This window comes from Balaenoptera ricei, chromosome 8 (assembly GCF_028023285.1).
Source record: "Balaenoptera ricei isolate mBalRic1 chromosome 8, mBalRic1.hap2, whole genome shotgun sequence".
NCBI classification, from domain to species: Eukaryota; Metazoa; Chordata; class Mammalia; order Artiodactyla; family Balaenopteridae; genus Balaenoptera; species Balaenoptera ricei.
Window position 1 is genome coordinate 111,445,096 of NC_082646.1, and position 21,239 is coordinate 111,466,334.

Consider the following 21,239-nt stretch of genomic DNA (forward strand, 5'->3'; position numbering starts at 1 on the left):
CCATTAACCATCCCGCGGTCATGCTTGGGGCCTGCACACCTGTCTTCTTGGATGCCTGCCCCTGCTCAACAGAGTTCCCATTCCCTTCACAGGAACCAGTATTTTTAGACCTCAAGCCAACCCTGTCTGACTGTACCGCTCTCTCATCTTAGGGGGGTGGTGGTTAGAGTTGGAGAGCTCAGTTCATTTCCTGAAGCACTTTGCGGACGTGAACTCGCCCATCTGCACAATGTGCTTAGGAAGATGCTGATGTGGCCGTGGCAGAGGCCCGGATCTCAGAGCAATTAGGAGGTCCGCCCCGGCTCGCGGGAGGGCTCGCGTCAGCATCGGGCGCAGCCTCTGGGGGGCCCCGATGCTCGGCCCAGGGGACCGGATGAGGCAAGCAGGCATCCAGCTCCGCATCCTTGTGCGATTCTCAGGGGCAGGCGGGCGCCCGCCAGACACTCGACACGGCAAAGACTGGACAGCCAAACACACGGAATCGCTCGCCCCCAGCCCCAAACTCAGGGTGAGGGGCACAGGCAACAAGACACAGACGCCATCTGGCTACTTCTCCAGGCGCCCTGGAGCCCCGCTGCCCCCCCACCCCCCCCGATGGGATGGCACCATCTTGAAATCTCACCGCTGCTGGTCCAGTAGGACTGCTCCCCGCTGCATGTCCTGTGTAAGCCCGGGGCTGGAGGAAACAGGCCAGCGGGCTCTTCCAAGATGCAAGACTGGGCCCAGCCGCCGGCAGGGCGATGGGAGAGGGGAGGAGCCCCAGAGACAGTCCTCCTGGTTGGCACGAGGGGTACTAGAAAGGGGAGTGGTCATCAGCAGACAGTGGGAGGGATGCAGAGGAGGGAGGGGAGGGGACGCCCCTGGCTCTTTCCTGCTTCATGTCGTTGCCATCTCTCACTTTGAATGGAATCATGCACGTTACAGAGTCTTCCCATAAGCCCGTCTCCATGAGTTGCAAAGTGATCTGGTTCTCTGGACGGCGAGCAATGCCTTGCGGCTACTGCCGGTGTCCTCGCCTGACGGCTAAGGTTTTCCTTACCCCAACCCCGCCAAGAGTTACGAAACCGGAGCAACAGAGGCGGGGAAGATGCCAGCACTCTGCTTTCCGTGAAGTTTTGCTAAAAGCAGACTCTGAACCAATCTAACGAGGCGACCAATCAAACGGAACCCCTCACAGTTCATTCGCCACCGGCCTACTCACCGATGTCGGTTTCCTTGTGGTTCTTGATGTACTCAGCCAGCTCGAAGTTACCAGCTATGATCGCCACCTGCAAGAGAGAGAATCACGTTAAAGCGCCGAGTGCAGGACACTCTTCCACATCCTGACGGCCTGACAGCAGAATGAGCCCAAACAGAACTTCCTTTTTGAAAAACAAGAGATACTCCCTTTTTTCCGGTTTATTGAGATACCGTTGATACCCAGCACTAAGTTGAAGGTGTACGGCATAATGACTTGACTTAACATAGTTTGCGAAATGATGACCACATTAAGTTTAGTTCAGGTCCATCACCTCATATGGTTCCAAAAATTTTTTTTCTTTGTGATGAGAACATGGGGGATCTACTGTCTTAGCAACCTTCACGTGTACCACACAGCAGCATTACCTGTAACCATCGTGCTGAATGTGACATCCCCAGGCTAATTTATCTTGTAACTGGAAGTCCAACTTTGGACCACCTTCACCCACTTCCCCCACCCCCTGCCTCTGGGAACCACAGATTTGATACCTTTTTCTATGAGTTTGGTTTAGATTCCACTCGAAGTGAGATCATAGAGTATTTGTCTTTCTCTGTCTGATTTCAGACAGCATAGTGCCCTCAAGGCCCATCCATGGTGTGGACCAATCGTAACTGCTAAAATGGCAGCTACAACACCCATCGGTCCCACGCAGAGGCACAACTTCCCACTTTGCCCCTCTCTAGGCCCCTGGGCGTTCTTCGACAGCGAGGCCGTCATTCTGTGAGAATCTACGTGAGACAGTCCTCGGCCCAGGAGGCCACAGCGGGGGCAGTTCAAGGGGCTGAGCCTGGAAACTCCCATGGACCACGTCCTGCGTTCCCACCAAGCCCAACTGGTCCCTACACCCTCCCCTGGGGGGGAATCTATTCCTCTGATTGGTCCCCATAACTGGAGGGAGGGGGAAATCTCGAAAAAGCATTCAAAGCTGTTCACTGGTTTTCACTCAAGCAGAAAAAAACTCCACCCATGCACCTGTGCATGGCAACGAAACCAGCACCTACAGGAAACGGTCCAACTTGAGCCCTACAGATGCACTGACTAAAGTAAAGAGGCCACGTGGTCCCTGATGCACTGTGGCAGCCAGACAGGCGAAGCCAAAGTCCCCTGGAGTGGCCTGGGGCTCCTGGGGAGACCTGAACCAGAGCCCCCATGGGCAGGGCTCTCTGTGCCCCAGACGGGGAGACCTGGTGGGCCCGGGGGCAGCCGTCTCCACCCTCAAATGAATCGGGCGTTCAGATGCCAGCCTGCAGACACACACATGGACCGTCAGTCAATTTTCAGTGATGATGTGGGTGGGCCTTCCCCAGTCCTCTGGAGGCCTTCAGAGCACAAACTGAGATTTCCTAGAGGAGAAATTCTGCCTCAATTTGTAGCACCAGCTCCTGCCTGCGTTCCCAGCCTGCCCTTCCGACTGCAGACCTGCCGGCTCCCACAGTCCTGGGAGCCAACTCCTTACAAGCAACCTCTTAAATATATATATACATATATATATATCTCCATCCTGCCAGCTCTGTTTCCCTGGAGAACCCTGATTGATACAGCTTCACATGGGGGCCGGGGGCTGCGGCGCTACGGAGACCCAGGGACCCCAGGCTCCTGTCCTTGGAAGTGACATTGATTTCAACTCTTGGGCCCCACCCAATGCTAGGTGTCCTCCAAGGATGCCACCGACAGGAGCAGCCCGTAGCCAAATCCAGCCCCCTCCCCGGCCTGCTAATGGCAGGGGAGCCGTGGAAGCCCCTGTCCACACCAGCCGGGGGCCGTGGGGATGGAAAGCAAAGGCCATTTCAGGGGCAGGGTTAGAACCATCTGGTGAAAGGCGCTTCACCAGCCTCCTGCACGCTGACCACCCAGCGGGGACCCAGGCTTCAGACCACGGATCCTTGAAACACGACAGGGACAGAGGTGAGGAACCCGGGCAGGAGGTCCTCACAGGCCCTGAGAAGCCAGTGACCTAGTATGCTGACATTTATGATGTGAACGTAAAAGGGTGGCTCTGCAGGGTCACACGTAACATGTGACCCAATGTCATTTAGGTGACAAATGGTCAGAATCATTCCTGGTCAGAATTCCCTGGCGGTCCAGTGGGTAGGACTCCACGCTTCCACTGGGGGGGGCCCAGGTTCAATCCCTGGTCAGGAACTAGGATCCCGCAAGCCACGTGGCGTGGCCAAAAAAAAGGAAAAAAAAAAAAAAAAAAAGAAAAAAATTATTTGTTGTCTTCCAGCCAAACCCTCAAAGGTAAAGCTCGCTCCCACCCGTCGGGATGGCTACTATCAAAAGACAGAAAACAACAAGTGTTGGCAAGGATGTGGAGAAACTGGAAGGCCTGTGTATTGCTGGTGGGGATGCAAAATGGTACAGCTGTGGTGGAAAAGAGCATTCAGGTTCCTCAAAAAAATTCCACATATGGGATTTCCCTGGTGGTCCAGTGGCTAAGACTCCACACTCCCAATGCAGGGGCCCTGGGTTCGCTCCCTGGTCAGGGAACTAGATCCCACCCACATGCCGCAACTAAAAGATCCCGCATGCCACAGCGAAGATCCTGTGTGCTGCGACTAAGACCCGGCGCAGCCAAATGAGTAAGTAAGTAAATAAATAAATATTTTTTTTAAATTCCACATAGAACTACTACATGATCCAGCCGTTCCACTTCTGGGGATGCACCCAAAGGATCTGAAAGCACAGGGGGCCTAGACATTTGGCCAAAAATTATTCTGGGTGTTTTGGGGAGGGTGTTTCTGGATGAGATTAACATCTGACTCAGTAGACTGAGTAAAGCAGATTGCCCTCCATAGTGTGGGTGGGCCTCATCTAATCAGTTGACGACCTGACTAGAACAAAAAGGCTGAGTAAGAGGGAACTCCTGCTGCCTGATTGTGAGCTGGGACATCTCTCTTTTCCAGCCTTCAGACTCTGAAAAGCGTCAACTTTTCTTGGGTCTTGAGCCTGCTGGCTTTTGGATTGAAACTTACACCATCGGCTCTCTGGGCTTCCAGCTCACCATGACCTCAGATCTTGGGCTTCTCAGCCTCTGTAATAAATCTCTTTGTGTGTGTGTGTGTGTATTGTGCAAGTGGGGCACTGCTGTAACAAATAACTAAAGATGTGGAAGCAGCTTTCGAAGTGGGTTGATCCTGGGAGAGTTTTGAGGTGCATGGTAGGAATATAGATGTTAAAGGTTATTCTGATCAGATCTCAGCTGGAAATGAGGAACTTGTTACTGGAAACTGGAAGAGAGGTGATCCTTGTTATCGAGTGGCCAAGAGCTTGGCCGACTTGTGTCCTGGGGTTTTGCAGGGGGCACACCTTGTGAGGGCTGCTGATGGTAAAATGCAAAAAGACAGATGAACTGGAGAAGGAATTGTTTAGCAAGAAGGAACTGGAATTTGAAGATTTGGAAAATCCTCAGCCTGTCCGTGGTGCAGGAAATGAGAAAGCAGGTTCTGAAGAGAACGCTGAGGGTGTGGCTGGACCATCACGTGATAACGAGTTTGCAGAATTTACGCGCATAGGTACTGCCAGTTTACACAGAAGGGGGTAGAGTCAGGTGAAGGGAGGGGAGGCTGTCAGACTTCTAGAGTTTGACAAGATGGCACGATAGAGCCACTCAACTGCAAATATGTGCTATTCTTCAAAAAGAGGGGAAAATGACCCCAGAAGTGAGTCAGAGAACATCAGGACCACTGCCTTGGTTTCAACAGGTCAGAGAGCCTTTGCCAGAAGCCTTGGGGGTAGCACCACACTGCCGCACTGTGTGGGTGACACTGCCACCCCGACGGGCCTAGGGGACAGAATGCCAAACCAAAGAGGAGAGTTCTACATCTTAAGGTCGGATCAATTCACCCCAATAGGTTTGGGACTTGCTTGGGACCTGTTGCTCCTTCCTACTTCCTGACTTTTCCCTTTTGGAACGGGAATGTCTACCCTATGTTTGACCCAATGTCATGTTTTAGAAGCACATAGCTTGTCTGGTTTCACAGGTTCACAGCTGGAGAGGAACTGGCCTCAGGATGACTCGTACCTGAAGTTTCACCCACACCTGACTTAGATGATATTTACATGAGACTTGGACTTGAGAGTTTGGGGGTGGTGCTGAAACAAATGAAGATTCTGGGGGCTGTTGAGGTGGAAGAATGTATTTTACATGTGAGAAGGACATGAATTTGGGGGCCAGGGTGTGGAATGCTACGGACTGGATGTTTGTGTCCCCTCAAATTCATATTTTGAGGCCCTAACTCCCCAAGTGACAGTATTAGGAGGTAGGGTCTTCAGGAGGGGATGAGATTAGATAAGGTTATGAGGGTGGGGCCCCCAGGATGGGTTAGCGCCCTTATAAGAAGACACACCAGAGAGCTTGCTCTCTCTGCCACGTGAGAACAAACCACGAAGGTGGCCGTCTGCCAGCCAGGAAGACAGCTCTCACCAGAACCTGACCACGCTGGCACCCTGATCTCGGACTTCCAGCCTCCAGAGCTGTGAGAAATAAATTCCTGTTGTTTAAACCACCCAGCGCATGGTATTTTGTCATAGCAGCCTGAGCACATTAAGACAGAGGGGACTCAAACAAATATTTGCACACCCGTGTTCATAGCAGCATTAGTCACAATAATCAGAAGGTAGAAGCAACCCAAGTGTCCACTGATGGATGAACGGATACATAAAATGTGGTATATACATAGAATAGAATATTATTCAGCCTTAAAAAGAAATGAAATTATGACACAGGCTACAACATGGATGAGCCTTGCAGACATTATACTAAGTGAAATAAGCCAGATGCAAAAGGACAAATCCTGTGTGATTTCACTCACATGAGGTCCCTGGGGGAGTCAGATTCATGGAGACAGAAAGTAGACGGTAGGGGTCCGGGGCTGGGGGGTTGTTGTTTAATGGGGAGAGAGTTTCAGTTTTGCCAGATGTAAAGAGTTCTGGAGAGGGACGGTGGTGATGGTTGCAATGTACTTAATGCCGCTGAACTGTACCGTTAAAAATGGTTAAGGCAGTAAAATTAGTGTTATACGTATTTTACCGCAATTAAAAAAAAAGGTAAAAGTCCACCTGTGTGGACCAGAAGGTGAGAAGGTCAAATACGAGAACACGGACCCACCCTGAACAGTCAGGCAGGTGTTAGGAGAGACACTGGGACTTTGGAACAGCCATCCCTCCACAGGCAGGGGTGGGGGCTGGGGGGTGGGCGGGGATGACCCAGCCCTAAGGAGGATGAGGGAGGAGGGGTCTGGGACAGCGCACAGCTGAGCAGGGAGAACCTATCTAGTTAGCAGGATGGTCCCGGGCATATGGACCTCTCTGTGGCTACTCGCCTCCGCGTAATCTTGTCCAGACTCCCGAGCTGTTGCTTCTGCTGGAAGTGAAGGTAAGCAGGCAGGCACCTTCAATCAGAGAGACAGACACCGAGATGCCCTCCTCTCTAAGGGAGACGCCGCTCCCCACGGCTCACCTATTCCTACAGGCTGGCCCCAGCCGAAGCCTGACGTGAAGCTGGCAAGACAGACAGGTGCCGTAGAGGAGAGGGGCTCTGGCCTCAGGCTGCCTGGCTGCAAATCCCACACCTGTACTAGGTGACATCAGGCATGACGCTTAATCCACGGGCCTCGGTTTTCTCAGCTTTAAAATGGGTTTGAGGGACTTCCCTGGTGGTCCAGTGGCTCCCAAGGCAGGGGGCCCAGGTTCGATCCCTGGTCAGGGAACTAGATCCCACACGCATGCCGCAGCTAATAGTTTGCATGCCACAACTAAAGATCCCATATGCCACAACGAAGATCCCACACATGGCAACAAAGATCCGCAACTAAGACCCGGTGCAGCCAAATTAATAAACAAATATTTTTTTTTTAAATGGGTTTGGTGTGGGGATTCGATGAGAATACCTTTACGTATGTAAAGGTTTAGAGCAAAGCCTGGCACACGGTAAGTCCTAAAAAAGTCTGCTGTTACTATTGTTGTTCACATGATTATTACTGACTATTTGTCTGTAAGCAGCAGAGAGCTCATTGTAAAGGTCCCCTAAGGCCCACGATAAACACACCATCAGGAACATCCAAGTGCACACCGCACAGCTGCAATGCAATGCACACCCCGGAGAGATGCTGAAAATAACCTAAAAATGGACCCGCAACCAGCAATTCCGAGCTTATGCTTCCAAAGAAAAGCTTTAAGGGCTGCAAACTGAGTTACCGCAGCATGGAAGCCACATGCGCTCTTCTGGCCGAAAGAACCGAGTCCACGAGGCAAGTGAGAACAATGCAAGCTTGTATTTGCGGTAATTGGCTGACTGTTTCTCCCTTGATGTTTTCAAGGCCAGGAAAGTCCTCTCTTGCAGGAAGCAGCCGCCTGCCTGTTCTGCTGCCCGCCCCATGCTTGGGCATCCCACTAAGCGTTATGATGGGAGGATGGAGAGCGGGCTGGGTTTGATGGAGGCGTCTCCGTTCCAACCAGCAAGCGTCTGGCTGCTGGTCTGATGCGTAAAGAAGGCAGAAGGTTGGGGTCTGTTTTCTTTGGTTCCAGGCATACGATATCAATAATAATAATAAAATCAAGTTATACCAAGCACTTAGGTAGACACACTGTTTGTTCTAAGGGCTTGACATGGATAGAGCCTCTTTGATCCTAACAACTCTGTGAAGTGGGCATCGTTATCTCTACTTGACATGTGATGAAACTGAGGCACAGAGAGGTTAAGTAACTTGCCTGACATCACACAGTAGTCAGTGCTGAAGCCAAGATATTATTAATAACTCAAGACATGCAGGGCCAGAATCTTGATCTAATTTTCAAGGCACAGAATGATGTCTATAAATAATTTTGATTTTCACGACATGGCATTTTTAAAAAAGTTAACTTGTAACAGAATCGCAGTTCAGACGCCTTACTAGAAAAACAGCAGCACAAGGAAAAATATGACAGATTGTTCTCGAGGGCTTACGACAAGGCACGTTCAGCATGCTGAGTCGGTTGAGTGACCACAGAATTCTCTGTTGTGAAAAGTGCAGGTAAATGCACTTTCTATAAGGATGGACGCTGCCATTTACAGGTTCTTCAGGACCTGAAAGTGAGAACTGAGCCCTTCCCGGCTCACCTGTCCTCCTCCCCCAGCTCCACACCCCCTCCCTTAACTCAACTTTCCTTCTCCCGTCTTGCTCTCAACACCATCTCAGCAACACGTGCCAAAGCCAGGCGTTTGGGCATGGCCATAAGGAAAGGCAGGTGTCCAACTCGAGGGGAAATGTCTGGAAACCCAGGACAGCAAGGACTCCCTTTTGGACTCAGAGGCTCCACCTGTCCCCTCCTTTCTTCACCCATCGCCAGGCTTCAGGGGTGGACGCAGGGAGGGTGCTGGCGGGGGTACCAGGAGGAGGCACTCCTGGTCGGAGCAGTGAACGCGCCCCATCGGTCCGCACCGCAGGCAGGATGGATGCGGTAGAGGGGGGGAAGGGCAGAGGCTGGCGGGGGGACAGACTGGCGGGTCCTGTGAAGGATTCAGAAGGGAAAGGCTAAGGGAGCCGGGGCTTCTGCAGAGAAGAGGGAAAGAGAAACCCGCGGAACGGGGAGGCGGCGGGGAGAAACCATAGGATGTGAGGGCAGCCACAGGAAGAGCAACTCACCAGGGGTCTCCAGGGGCCGGGCAGTGGGTGGGGGAGGACCCAGATGGCAGGTGGCCAGTTCTGTGGTCCACACCGGGCACTTGCCGAGGCCTCCAGGGAAGACGCGTGGAGCCCCTCTTGTCCCCTCCTCTCTGCAGAAGTGGGGCTGCGCTTCCCCGCCTAACACAGCCGCCTCAGGGCGAGGCTTTCACGCTTGTGGGTCCCCATAATTCTTGTCCCGAGACAGAGTCAGCACCTGAACATGGCTCATTTTATAAAGCCTCAGATGTTGCCTTGTTACTGACACGATGCATTTCAGGTGTTACAATGGTCCGGGCAGCATCGACGGTTACAGTTTCAAAGGATGCGGGGATGCGCCATGAAGTCATGACCCTTTGCCAAGGCTGACGAGGTCCCTTCCGAGAGACCAACGGAGTGTGGAGAACGAGGTCAGATCGAACCCTCTGCCCGATGCCCCCAGGGGCTCTGCCTTGGTGACCAGGCTGTGGGGAGTCTTGAGGATGCAGGAAGGTTGGCAAGGGCAACCCACATCTTCTCCCCAACAGCAGCACGCGGTGGGCAGGGAAAGGTGTCCCAGACGCCTTTCCACCTGGCAGGGCAACCCACCCCGCAGCAAAACCCCCTCCGCAAGCTTGCTCCCTCCTCCTCCTGGACTTGAATGGCCAAGGGCAAGGGCAGGGCTTTCGATCTGTTTCTGTAACTCAGAAATTGACACCTCAAATTGACTTGATTTCAACCCTTTTTTTTTTTTTTTTTACAAAATTTGGTCCTTGAAGAATGTTCTCAAAATCCATATATGACGGGGCTTCCCTGGTGGCGCAGTGGTTGAGAATCTGCCTGCCAATGCAGGGGACATGGGTTCGAGCCCTGGTCTGGGAAGATCCCACATGCTGCGGAGCAACTAGGCCCGTGAGCCACAACTACTGAGCCTGTGCGTCTGGAGGCTGTGCTCCGCAACAAGAGAGGCCGCGACAGTGAGAGGCCCGCGCACCGCGATGAAGAGTGGCCCGCGCTCGCTGCAACTAGAGAAAGCCCTCGCACAGAAACGAAGACCCAACACAGCCAAATATAAATAAATAAATAAATAAATTTATATAAAATAAAATCCATATATGACAACACAGCTCACGAGGAATTACGCTTGTAGAAAGATGAGGTTTGGGGACCCCACCTGGCATCACAGGAGGTACCACAGCAGAGCAGGACCCAGCATCACGGGGAAGACAGCAGTTGGGGCTGCCTCGTTCACGAGAGGCTGGGCCCGGGCTCCAGGCTCCTTTGTGACCAGCATCTCGACACCTCAGGTCCTGGGCGTTTCTCTTCACCCCACCAGCGGCCGCCTGCCCACACCCCAGTGCTCCAACAGAGCCTGGAGGAAAGGCACAGGGATGATGTCCTTCCAGAACCCCGAGCTCTGCCCCATCCTCATTCCCATGTCTAGCCTCTGTGCAAGTAGAGGGGGCCCGGCACAGAGGAAGTGCCCCAAATTCCCAGTGAGCCCCTCACTTCTGGCGTTTATTTCAACCCTCTAATCTACATCTGAAAGAGGCAGATTCTCCCATCCACCCAGTCTCTGCAGCCCCCCCAGCAGCGATGCTTGTGGATTTCCTGTGGGCAGACACTGGGCCAAGGTGACTGTCCCCTGCAGACTCAGGGACACACTCAGTGAGTAAGCGGAGGAAAGGTTCAGGGTGCAGCCATCCTGGGTGCCTGAAAATGGTCCAGGTCTCGGGCCAACGGGCCATGCTGCATGCACACGGGGGCCTGGGCAGGTCAGGGCTGTGTGTGGTGCAGCAGGGGGTGCTCTCTGCTCAGGGTCCCACAGGTGGTGTGAGGTGCCACCCCCGAACTGCACTGGGAACCTGCCTGTCGTCCCTCCCCAGGTCAACAAAGGAAGCTGACCCTGCACACCTACTATGTGCCAGGCTTTGTGTCAGACACTGGGGGCCCGGGTGAAACCCCAGTCCTACCCTCAAGGTTGTCCCACAACCAGATGGCTGGAATCCCACACTGTCTCCTAACATGCTGCGCCCCCCATGGGGCTTAAGGACGACCATGGGGAAATGTAAGGAACAGAACGGGCAGTCAGGCTCACATGGCTGAGGGGGTTCCGTACAGCACCCAGAGCAAGGACAGACCCAGGGGAAGATTTGATGGAGGAAAATTAACTCGACAGGCAGGTAGGGGAGGAGAGTGCAAGGCGGTCTGTCCTCGCTCAGACTTTCTGCTGATCTATTTCTACCCCTCCTGTATCAGGCAGCCCCCTCCACAGAGTTTCCTGGAAGACTCCAGCACCATGTCAGAACACCCTCTGTGGGCTCAAGTCACCCATCCATCCATCCATCTATCCTTTCATCCATCCATCCATCCACCCACCCACCTGGTCAACCACCCTCCCGTCACCTACTCATCCATCCACTCTACCATCCATCCAATTATCCACTCATCCTGCCATCCTTACATCCACCCACACACCTATCCAACCACACATTCACCCTCCCACCCAATCACCTACTCACTCACCCACCCAGGCACCCGCCCATACAACCATCCCTCCACCCATCCAATCGCCCACCCACCCAATCATCTACTCATGCACTCTCCCAGCTACCCAGCCACCCATCCACACACCCAAACACCTACCAACATACCCACCCACCCAGCCACCATAATCTAAGCATCGCCATTGGCCATGCCCTATGCCACGTAGCACTTAATCTGGTCTCTTTTAAAGCTCTCCTTGGTTTGCGTGAGTTTGCATTGCACGTGAGGAAATGACCCTATCTGAGCCCAGGTGTCAAGTGGACTTGCATCCTTTTCCACCTGTCACCTGGTCCAGTGCTGAGCTCCAAGTAGATGCCTTCCTGCGAGGGCTGGAGGAGGGGCGGTGCACACGGACCCTGGCACCTGAGGGTCAGTAAATCTTCCAGGGAGCTGGGCTGCCCCATTTGGACATTCCGCTCGGTCTCCTGGCTCTGGTGGTGGACGGTCAATGCCCTGGAGATGCTACGGCCCTGCTGTGGTGCCCACGGTGGGCCCCGCAGCACCCCTCTGGGCTGGCACTGGAGTTGGAATCAGGGTGAGGGAGAAGCTGCCTCTGTTCTCGTCACTGGCGAAGCCGTCATCTCCTGGGATCTGCAGCCAGAATGCGGAGGAAACCCACTCTCCTGCCCCGAAGGAAGCATCCTCCTCTCCCCAAAGCCAAATGTGCCTCCCAACACAGAGCTATTCATAGGCGGCTCTGAGCTCCTGACACGTCCTCGCCAAAACTGGAAAACAGCTCCACACAAAGACAACGACGGAAACCCAGGCTCGGCCCGTCCCCTTCTTTGGTTTTCCTTCCAGATGACACCATGTCCCCTACTTGAGACTCCAGTGGTGAATCAGGAAGTGACTGACACCCGAAGACCCGGGAGCCTGGGAAGGTATCTCACCCCTGAGCATCCTTCAGGCATGTGGGGAGGGGACCAGGCCCCAGGCTCAGGGGGGTCAGAGGTCATGGACTCCACCAGACAAACGCCAAGGGAGTCTCCGCCGCCTCTAGGCTGGGCTGCGGACCAGGGAGGCCGTGGGCAATTCTGCAGGTTCCAGACAGATCCCCTGTGGAGCCGGGAGCCTTTGCAAACTGACGTGCTACCTGGAGGCTCAGGGACTCCACACCAACCTCAGCGGGGCTGCCTGGAGAGCGCCCCACTCGGCAGTGGAGGCAATCGGCATCCGTACCACCGCAAGTTCCGGCTCCAGGGGCTTCCGGCACTGAGCCAGACGAAGCAGCCAGGGCTGCGAGGCTGCCGTATGGGCAGTGCCATGCTGGGTGACCCACCTGCCTCCCCAGGTTAAAGGGGGACCCTGAGCATTCCTGGGACACCCATCCAGGCGAGGCCTCTCCTTTGTTGGAACCCCAAGGCTGGGGGTGAAATGGCCTCCTTGTCCCCTGGCCCAGGAGTGAAGGGGACACCCTGGGCGGTGGTCAGCCTTCACTTGGGCAGTGTGGTGCTCTGGTCACGGCCACAGACTCCCCGGCGCGGATCCCTCTAGCACGGACACCACAGACAAGCTACCTCACCTCCTCTGTAACTGGGGATAATTCCAAGTCTAACCCTTCTATGATGCTTGGAGGATTAAAATTGTTCATACTGATCAATGGCTCACAACAGAGCCTGAAGTTCCACAAAGAAAGCTCCAGGCCCAGGTGGCTTCTTAGATGAGTTTTCCCAAACACATAAGGAGGAACTAACACACCCATCTCACCCAAATTCCTCCAGAGAATAAAGAGGGAGAACGTCCCCAACTCCATGGACGAGGCCAACATGATCTCAGTACCAGGGCTCCGCAAGGGCAAGAGTCACCTCTCCCACAGATGCAGGAATCCCAGACAAATAGGAGCAAATCAAATGCAGAGGTTTGTGTATGAAGGAGAAGACATCACCATTATGTAGACTTATGACAGGAATAAAACAGCAATCAGCATAATTCATCACATTAACAGAAAAAAGGGAAAATCAGTAGGATCATCTTGATGGTTGCAGCAACTGTTATCAATTTTCGTAAGTACTTTACCAGAAAGCATTTGATGAAACTTAATACTGATTCATGATAAAATTTAATAGACCGGGAATAAAAGAGAACATAATCTGCTAGCGCATCAGTGAAATATCTCACTGCCTAAGAAGCCTCCACGAAGCAAAGCGGGGCACGGCTCCGAGGACCATCGACGTGGGCTCCCCATGCCTTGAGTGGGGGTCCAGCTGGGCTGGTGGGTCCGATGACCTCACCGCGTGTCTTGGCATTGACCGAGGCTCACGTGTTTGCTTCCACCAGGCCTCCTGGCCTCAGCAGACCCAACTCCCTTACACGGTGGCCTCAGAACAGCGTTCCACCTGGGCAAAATCTAAAGCTGCAAAGCCTCCAGAGGGTAGGCTCTGGAACCCCACTCTGCAGCACCACTTCTGGAATATTCTACTGGTCAAAGCACACGACCAGAGTCAAGGCACGAGGGGAAATACACTCCACCTCTTTGGGGAGGGGCTGCAAGTCACCGTGGCCACGCTTCTCAATCTCCTACAATTCCACTCTGCACTGCCTGGTGACCACAGCCTGGGCACATTCACCGGTCCGCATGGTGGGGGGTCTCGTCTGTCCCTTTGCACCTGAAACCAGGCGGAAGCCTCAAAGTTCACGCAGCCATTCAGAATTTGTCTCCGGACTCCAGAGCCTACGCTCCTAAGTGCTGCACATGGTGCTGTCAGGTTAAAGCTGTTTCAGAGCAGGACACTGGCCTCTGTCATTTGCCTCCCAGGGAGGCTGGGGCTCAGCACCAGAATTCCTCCCTGCTCACACGGAGACGCTGAACCCGCGGTGGGTGCTGAGAATTCATATTTATGGAGAAAACCTCTCTTCAATGTTCGGAAGTTTCTGACCCGATCAACACGTGAGGTCAGACTCGATCTAGCTGGTCTACTTCCAGCTGTGGCAACACCAACCAGGGAGAAACCTCCCAGGCCCCGGGAAGGGGACCGCGACCCCCAACCCCTCTGCTGCAGAACAGACCCTCTGCACGGTATTATACAGTCCTCAGTGGTATAAAATATTCATGACAGTCAAGGGAAAAGCAGCCATAAGAGAGGCATAAAAGTCTACCACATGCATGAAAGAATGAGAAATGATTCCTTCCTATGGACCCAAAGTATAGTCCCTCTCCCAGATGGATTTGCCAATAAAATGCAAATTTCTCCTTTGAAATAGCAATGGCTTTGAAGGACACCGTTTGCTCCCAGGAATCTTGATAAAAAGCAAACAGTTCTTCGTCATATGCAAAAAAAAAAACTGCCTTCGTGAGGGCAGCTCCCGTTGGGACCAACAGGTTGGAGAGGCAGGAACCCAGGGGGGACATAGGACTTTTCTACTTGCCCCCTCAGTCCCCCTGACTCACAGGGCAGAATGAATGAAACCACTGTGTGGTGAGGATCTGAGATTTCGGGGATTACAGACGTTCCTAGGTTGGCTTCTACCATGCTGTAATAAAGAAGACTACAGTGATCAAACTAATAGCAACGAAGACGGCTCACGCTGACTCAACACGCATGCTCACCCGAGCACCTAAATGCAGTTATCTGATTTAATCCTCACGCCTGGGAAGGAGAGCCACTGTGACTCGTTTCCAGATGAGGGAACAGGCTTTAAGAGCTCTAGGAAGTTAGGTGTGTACCTTTCATACAGGTAGACCTTGTTGTCTGATCACAAAGCCTGGGGCTATAATCCCGTCCTACATACATGGCCTCGCATGGCTCTCACCCCAGAAAATTCTCCTGCACCTGGGCTTAGGCAAGGACCCCTTGCCTGAAAAGAGGTCCGGGAGAGATTAATAATGAGATCTGATTCAGAAGCAGAAATTCAGCACCATTTTCTGCAGGTCAGCAACCAAAGAAAGGAGTAACAGTTGAGGTCACCAGACACCCGTTAGTGAATCAGCTTAGGCCGCCCTAGTAAGTCCCACAGCCTGGGAGGCTCAAACCACAGACATTCACTGTCTCCAGTCCAGGAGGCTGGAATTTGAGATCCAGGTATGGGCAGGACTGGTTCCTCCTGAGGCCTCTTGCCTCGGTGTGTAGACGGCCGTCTCCTCCCTGTGTCCTCATGGGGTCGTCCCTCTGTGTGTATCTGTGTCCTGGTCTCTTCTTCTTATAAGGACACCAGTCCTATGGGATTAGGGCCCCACCCTTGTGACCTCATTTCACCTTAATCACCTCTTTAAAGACCCCTCTGCAAACATAGCCTCATTCTGAGGTCCTGGGGGTTAGGACTCCAACATAGGGATTTGGGGACACAATTCAGCCAATAAGACCTTGCTTGCTTAGCACAAGAGTACAGAGAATCTCTTTATCTTCCTCCCAGACACGTATGTTCCCCCGGCAAAGACCCGGATCAGACATGATGGGGGCACACGATGGCTTGAGAATCCCCTCAACGTGGTCGGTTTTTAGGGTGCATGCGGTGGGGCTGGGGCTACTGTCACGATGGAAACGCAGGAGCAGAAATTGCTTCCTCTGTCTTATCTTTACACAGAGCCTTTATCCCCTCCACCCTCAAGGTTTCCTTAGGAAAAATTTCAAACACACCTAAGAAGTTGAAGGAATACAGCAATGAAAATCAATACACCATATAATACAGCTAGGTTACACAATGGTTTCCATGTTGCTTGGTGTGGCATGTATACATGCACCTGTGTGCACAATCAGTTTTTGGCTAAAGCATCGTGACGCTTTTCCTTCTAAATTATCGCAGTATCTGCAGAGATGAAAGACATTCTCTTACACGTATTGTCACAAATGGAAGATCAGCCTTCATTTCCAAACATCCTCTCATAACCACTCCATATGTAGAGTTCTCCAAGGGCCTCTTTCCCCGCAATTTTTAAATTGTTTTCATTTAGGTCAAAGTACCTACATCGAAATGCAAAGAAGGTACGTGTACAATTTGATGAACATATGTAACCCACGTAACCATCACTTCCATCAAGAAATAGAGCATTTCTGGATGGACCTAGAGACGACCATATTGAGTGAAGTTAAGTCAGACAGAGAAAGACAAATATCAGATGATATTACCTATACGTGGAATCTAAAAACAATGATACGAATGAACTTATTTACAAAACAGAAAGAGACTCACAGACTTGGAAAACAAACTTATGGCTACCAAATGGGAAAGGTGGGGAGGATAAATTAGGAGTTTGGGATTAACAGATACACACTACTATATATAAAACAGATAGCCAACAAGGACCTACTGTATAGCACAGGGAATTCTACTCAATATTCTGTAATAGACTATATGGGTAAAGAATCTGAAAAAGAACAGATACATGTATATGTATAACTGCATCACTTTGCTATACACCTGAAACGAACACAACATTGTAAATCAACTATAGTCCAATATAAAATAAAAAAGTTAAATTAAAAAAAGAAATAGAGCATTTCCATCACCCACTTCTAGTCAATTTTCTCCCTCTCCCTCGCCAACTGAGACAACAGGTGACCTCACATGGCTTATGTCCGTGTGTTGAATGCCACACGCATGAAATCATAGGTTACATACTCCTTGTGCCTGGTTTCCTGTGCTTAGCATCGCGTTTACAAGCATCACTCATCCTGTTGGGTATCGTAGCTTTGGTTCTCTTGTTCATAACCTCCCTAGGGGTGCGATGGCTGGTGACGGGGTGGTGCAGCTCTAACTTTACAAGAAACTGCCTTCCTTCCAAGATGGGGCTGCTGTTCTGTGTCCCCACCAGCAACACCTGAGAGCTCTAGTTACCCCACATTCTCACCCACATTTGGTGTTGCCCACCTTTTTCATTTTGGCTATTTTGGCACTTATAAGTTATATTTTTAAGATATTTATCTCCCCCTCCCCTTTTTTTTAAACTTCATCACTGCTACCTTTAAAATAAAATGAACTCATATGGTATTTGTCCTTCTCTTTCTGACTTACTTCACTCTTAGTAAGATAATCTCTAGTTGTATCCATGTTGCTGCAAATGGCATTATTTCGTTCTTTTTTATGGCTGAGGAGTAAATATGGCACAAATGAACCTATCTACAAAGTAGAAACAGACTTGCAGACTTAGAGAACGGACCTGTGGTTGCCAAGGGGGAGGGGGGAGGGGGGAGGGGGTTGGGGAGGGAAGGACTGGGAGTTTGGGGTTAGCAGATGTGAACTATTATATGTAGGATGGATAAGCAACAAGGTCTTACTGTGGAGCACAGGGAACCATATTCCATACCCTGTGATAAACCATGATGAAGAAGCATATAAAAAAAGAATGTCTCTATGTGTATAACTGAGTCACTTTGCTATACAGCAGAGAATGGCACAACACTATAAATCAACTCTACTTCAGTAAAAAATATATATATAAATAGAATTAAAATAAAATAAAATGAACTTTCCATTTTCCCCAAAGTTTGAAAACATGATGATTCCAAGACTCAGACCAAGAACTGAAAATCTCAACCTCACTGAAGCCACTGCTAACACAACGACTGCACCTGCAGCTTCCACAGGGCCAAGGAGTGTGAGGAAAGAACAGCCACCGCTCTTTCCCCAGAAACATCATTTCTCACCCCAAAATAACAAGAGTGAGGATGGCGGTAGCAGGGATCAGTTTCTGAAGGCTGTGCTAATACTTCCAAGTTGACCTTACACACACAAAGAATATTTTACTTTATTCAGTGATGTGAAGCAAGTTGAACCAATTAAACCATATAAGCTAAAATCGTGCTTGTGTGGTAATACAAGGCTGTAAAAAAAAAAAAAGAGGGAGCTAGTTTGGTCTTTAGGAGGAATTTTACTTGCTCCCCTTCTACTAGAAACCAAATAAACAATTTCACTTAAATAACTGTCACGTGGCACATGGGGGAAAGATTTCTGAGATGTGAACCAACGTTTTCCCATCAAAACCCAAAGCTCTTTGGGGGCATCTGCCCTGTGTCTTTCAGCTCTGCTCCCCAGCTGCTGTGGTCTCATTAGAGATCTTTAAGGCAAGTTGCAGGTTCAGTCCACTGTCTCCCCCACTTCTCTAGCAAAGAAATGGAAAAGGAAATAAAACTCTCTCTCCTTGTCCTCCTCTTCCTCTCGTTCCAACTCCTCCTGGTGTGTTTATAAATAAATACAGGCTGGGTCACGCCCTTTAGACAAAAAAGCCATCAACTTATAATTAATCCCCAGTGCTACAGAAGAAACTTATTACATAAAGAGAGCTTTCTTCCTTCTTTTCCTTCATACACCCTAAATTACAGCTCCTATTATTATAAATTTGACCACTCAGGGAACAATATACTGTACCCAGAGGATTCTATCTGCTAAATATATGGGATGGACGTGAATTAAATTCAACATGACTAAATAACATAAAGTTGCATTTTAATACCTTTAGGAATAAAAAACAAAAAACCAGCAATGAAACATAAGACATTTACTTTATTAGGAGAAACCTGGGGGTGGTGATTTCAGTTATTTGTAAACAGCAGGTAAAGTTTGGAAGAAAGCAAAACACAGAGGAATGAGCGGGGAGGGAGAAAACGGGGGAAAAGATAGAAAAGAAGAAGGGGCAGTTTTCCTCAATGAGCTTTCATTTCAAACCGCTAAAAACAGAAGCCAAGGCCTCCGATGTTCCCACTTTGGGGTCTGGGGTCTAAAAGAGATGATTCAAAATAAATAAATAAATAGATAGATAGATAGATAGATAAATAAATTAAATAAAAGCAATGATTCTGTGCTTGGAGGTTGGTGCGTTTTAAACCCCGCCCCAGAACTCACGCTGAAACACAGCCCCCAGCGGGTCCTTTCCCGGGAAAAGGAACTGTACGCGCTTGGGCCCCCGGTTGAAGCTCTGGCTGGCCCAGCTCTCCTGCATCCGCGGCCCAATCAGAGCAGCTCTTTCATTTCCACCCTGTAAACACTGCTCGGTTTAACTACACACTCATCTAAGCGTTCAGGTGAGGCTCTCCGTGCTTCATTAGGGAAAGCAGCTGGCATCAGGATGCTGCCATTAGAGCAGCCACGTGAGTGCTCACTGCTTTTCAATTAGTCCACTTTGTGACTGAACATAGTTACACTGGGGACTTCCGTGGCAGCCCAGTGGTTAGGACTCCGCGCTTTCACTGCCATGGGCCCGGGTTCAATCCCTGGTCAGGGAACTAAGATCCCGCAACCCGTACAGCGTGGCCAAAAAAAAAAAAGTTTCACGTGACAGCATATTTACACCGGTACAGCCGACAGAGGGAGTCCTAGCGGTGGAGGGTTTACTTCGGGAACCCTGCCGGCCTGCCCGCCCGCTCCGGGCCTCTGTTTGGGGACCTAGAGACGTGCCCTGGCTTGCACAGGGCCAAGGGAGCAAGGACGTCTTCCGCTTCACACTGATTCTCCCTGACTCCTTGGCTCTCTCTTCTGGGCACAGCCTGCCGGTCACCAGGGGAGTGACCAGCTCCCCAAGCCAGGGCTAGAGGAAGTTCTCCCCACCTGCACATCTGGGGCCCAAGAAAACCCAGAGTGAGACGGAAAACTCCGAGCTGGCACCGACAAGCTCCTCCAAAGAACTATCTTGTAAGCAAATGTGAAATGACAAGTCTACGGAAAGGGAGAAAATTCTGTAGCTAAAAGCGTCTAGGAAGCTTTGGGGTCAGAAGGCCGTTCACTTTTTTTAAAAAATGTTTTTGAAGTCTAGTTGATTTACCGTGTTGTGTTAATTTCTGCTGTACAGCAAAGTGATTCCGTTATACACATATATATTCTTTTTCATATTCTTTTCCGTTATGGTTTATTACTTTGAAATGCCCTTTATCCACTGTGATCTGTGCACCGGCTTCTGCCTCCTTCATCTTAGTGATGGGCTTCGGGGCTCAGCTGGATGCTCCCCGCTAGTGGCTTATGCTCACAGTTGCCTCTGGATGGTTTCTGGGTACTGCTTCTTGCATGGCAAGTCCGTCCTTGGTCTTGATATTATGGGTCAAAATATGGATGTCTTCTTTTAAAAGCAGACCTTGGTCCCTTGGAGACACTTTTGCTGCCCCTGGGAATCTCATCTCAGATGTGCACGTCTGCTGTTCCCAAATCTGCTGGCACATGTTAACAGACTGTACCCCACCCCCAAATCCCTTAGCAACGACATCCTGGTGCCTCACATTTTAATTCTTTCGGTTATGATTCATGGTGCCGTCTGTGGACACATAATGAGAGACAATGATCCAAGAATAGTTCTGAGGCATTCGTTCAGCAGAGCTGCAGCCCACCTCTGGGGAGGCCCCGGTCCACTGGGGGTGCTGCCACGGGACACGGGACCCAGCAGGTTGGAGCAGAGGGTCTGGGGTGCTGAGCCCACCTCTGTGACGTCACCAGCCCCAGCCGTCCTCAGATCCCGAGGACACCCAGAGCGTGGCCCCAGACTCCGGAAAGGAGAGGAGCCCCAGGAAGGCTCCCCGCACGGGGCTCCCACCCTGCCTGCCGGGGCGGAGGGGGTTGGGGGCTGCGAGGAAGGAGCCCAGCTCGGGGGGAACAGGAAGGCTGTAAACCCAAGGGCACGCTGCAAAGCCTTCTGGACTATTTGACTAATTACGCTTGAGCAAGTCACAACTTTTTAAAAACTAAACTTCATCACGTTTCTTGTATCCCCTTTTATTTCAGAACGCACACCTGGACCGCGGACACCTAAGTGATGTGCCGCGTCCACCGGGCCTCACTGCACGCTCTCCAGCAGGCACTTGCCCTTCCTCTCCACTAGGCACCTGCCCTTCCTCTCCACCAGGCACTTGCCCTTCCTCTCCACCAGGCACTTGCCCTTCCTCTCCACCAGGCACCTGCCCTTCCTCTCCAGA

The 21,239-nt window shown here is 51.3% G+C and overlaps 1 protein-coding gene across 10 annotated transcripts in view; it reads right to left on the reverse strand.

Moving 5' to 3' along the window:
* Nucleotides 1–21,239, reverse strand: part of SHANK2 (SH3 and multiple ankyrin repeat domains 2) — a 552,759-nt gene that overhangs the window by 341,523 nt on the left and 189,997 nt on the right. For 9 of the 10 annotated variants that reach the window (XM_059932287.1, XM_059932286.1, XM_059932284.1 and 6 more), the window contains 2 exons: nt 1,202–1,268; nt 623–793 (listed from right to left, as the gene is read on the reverse strand). In XM_059932287.1, coding sequence (XP_059788270.1) covers nt 623–793; nt 1,202–1,268 — 238 coding nt within the window. The remainder of the gene's footprint in view (nt 1–622; nt 794–1,201; nt 1,269–21,239) is intronic. The other variant, XM_059932289.1, reaches the window with a different exon arrangement.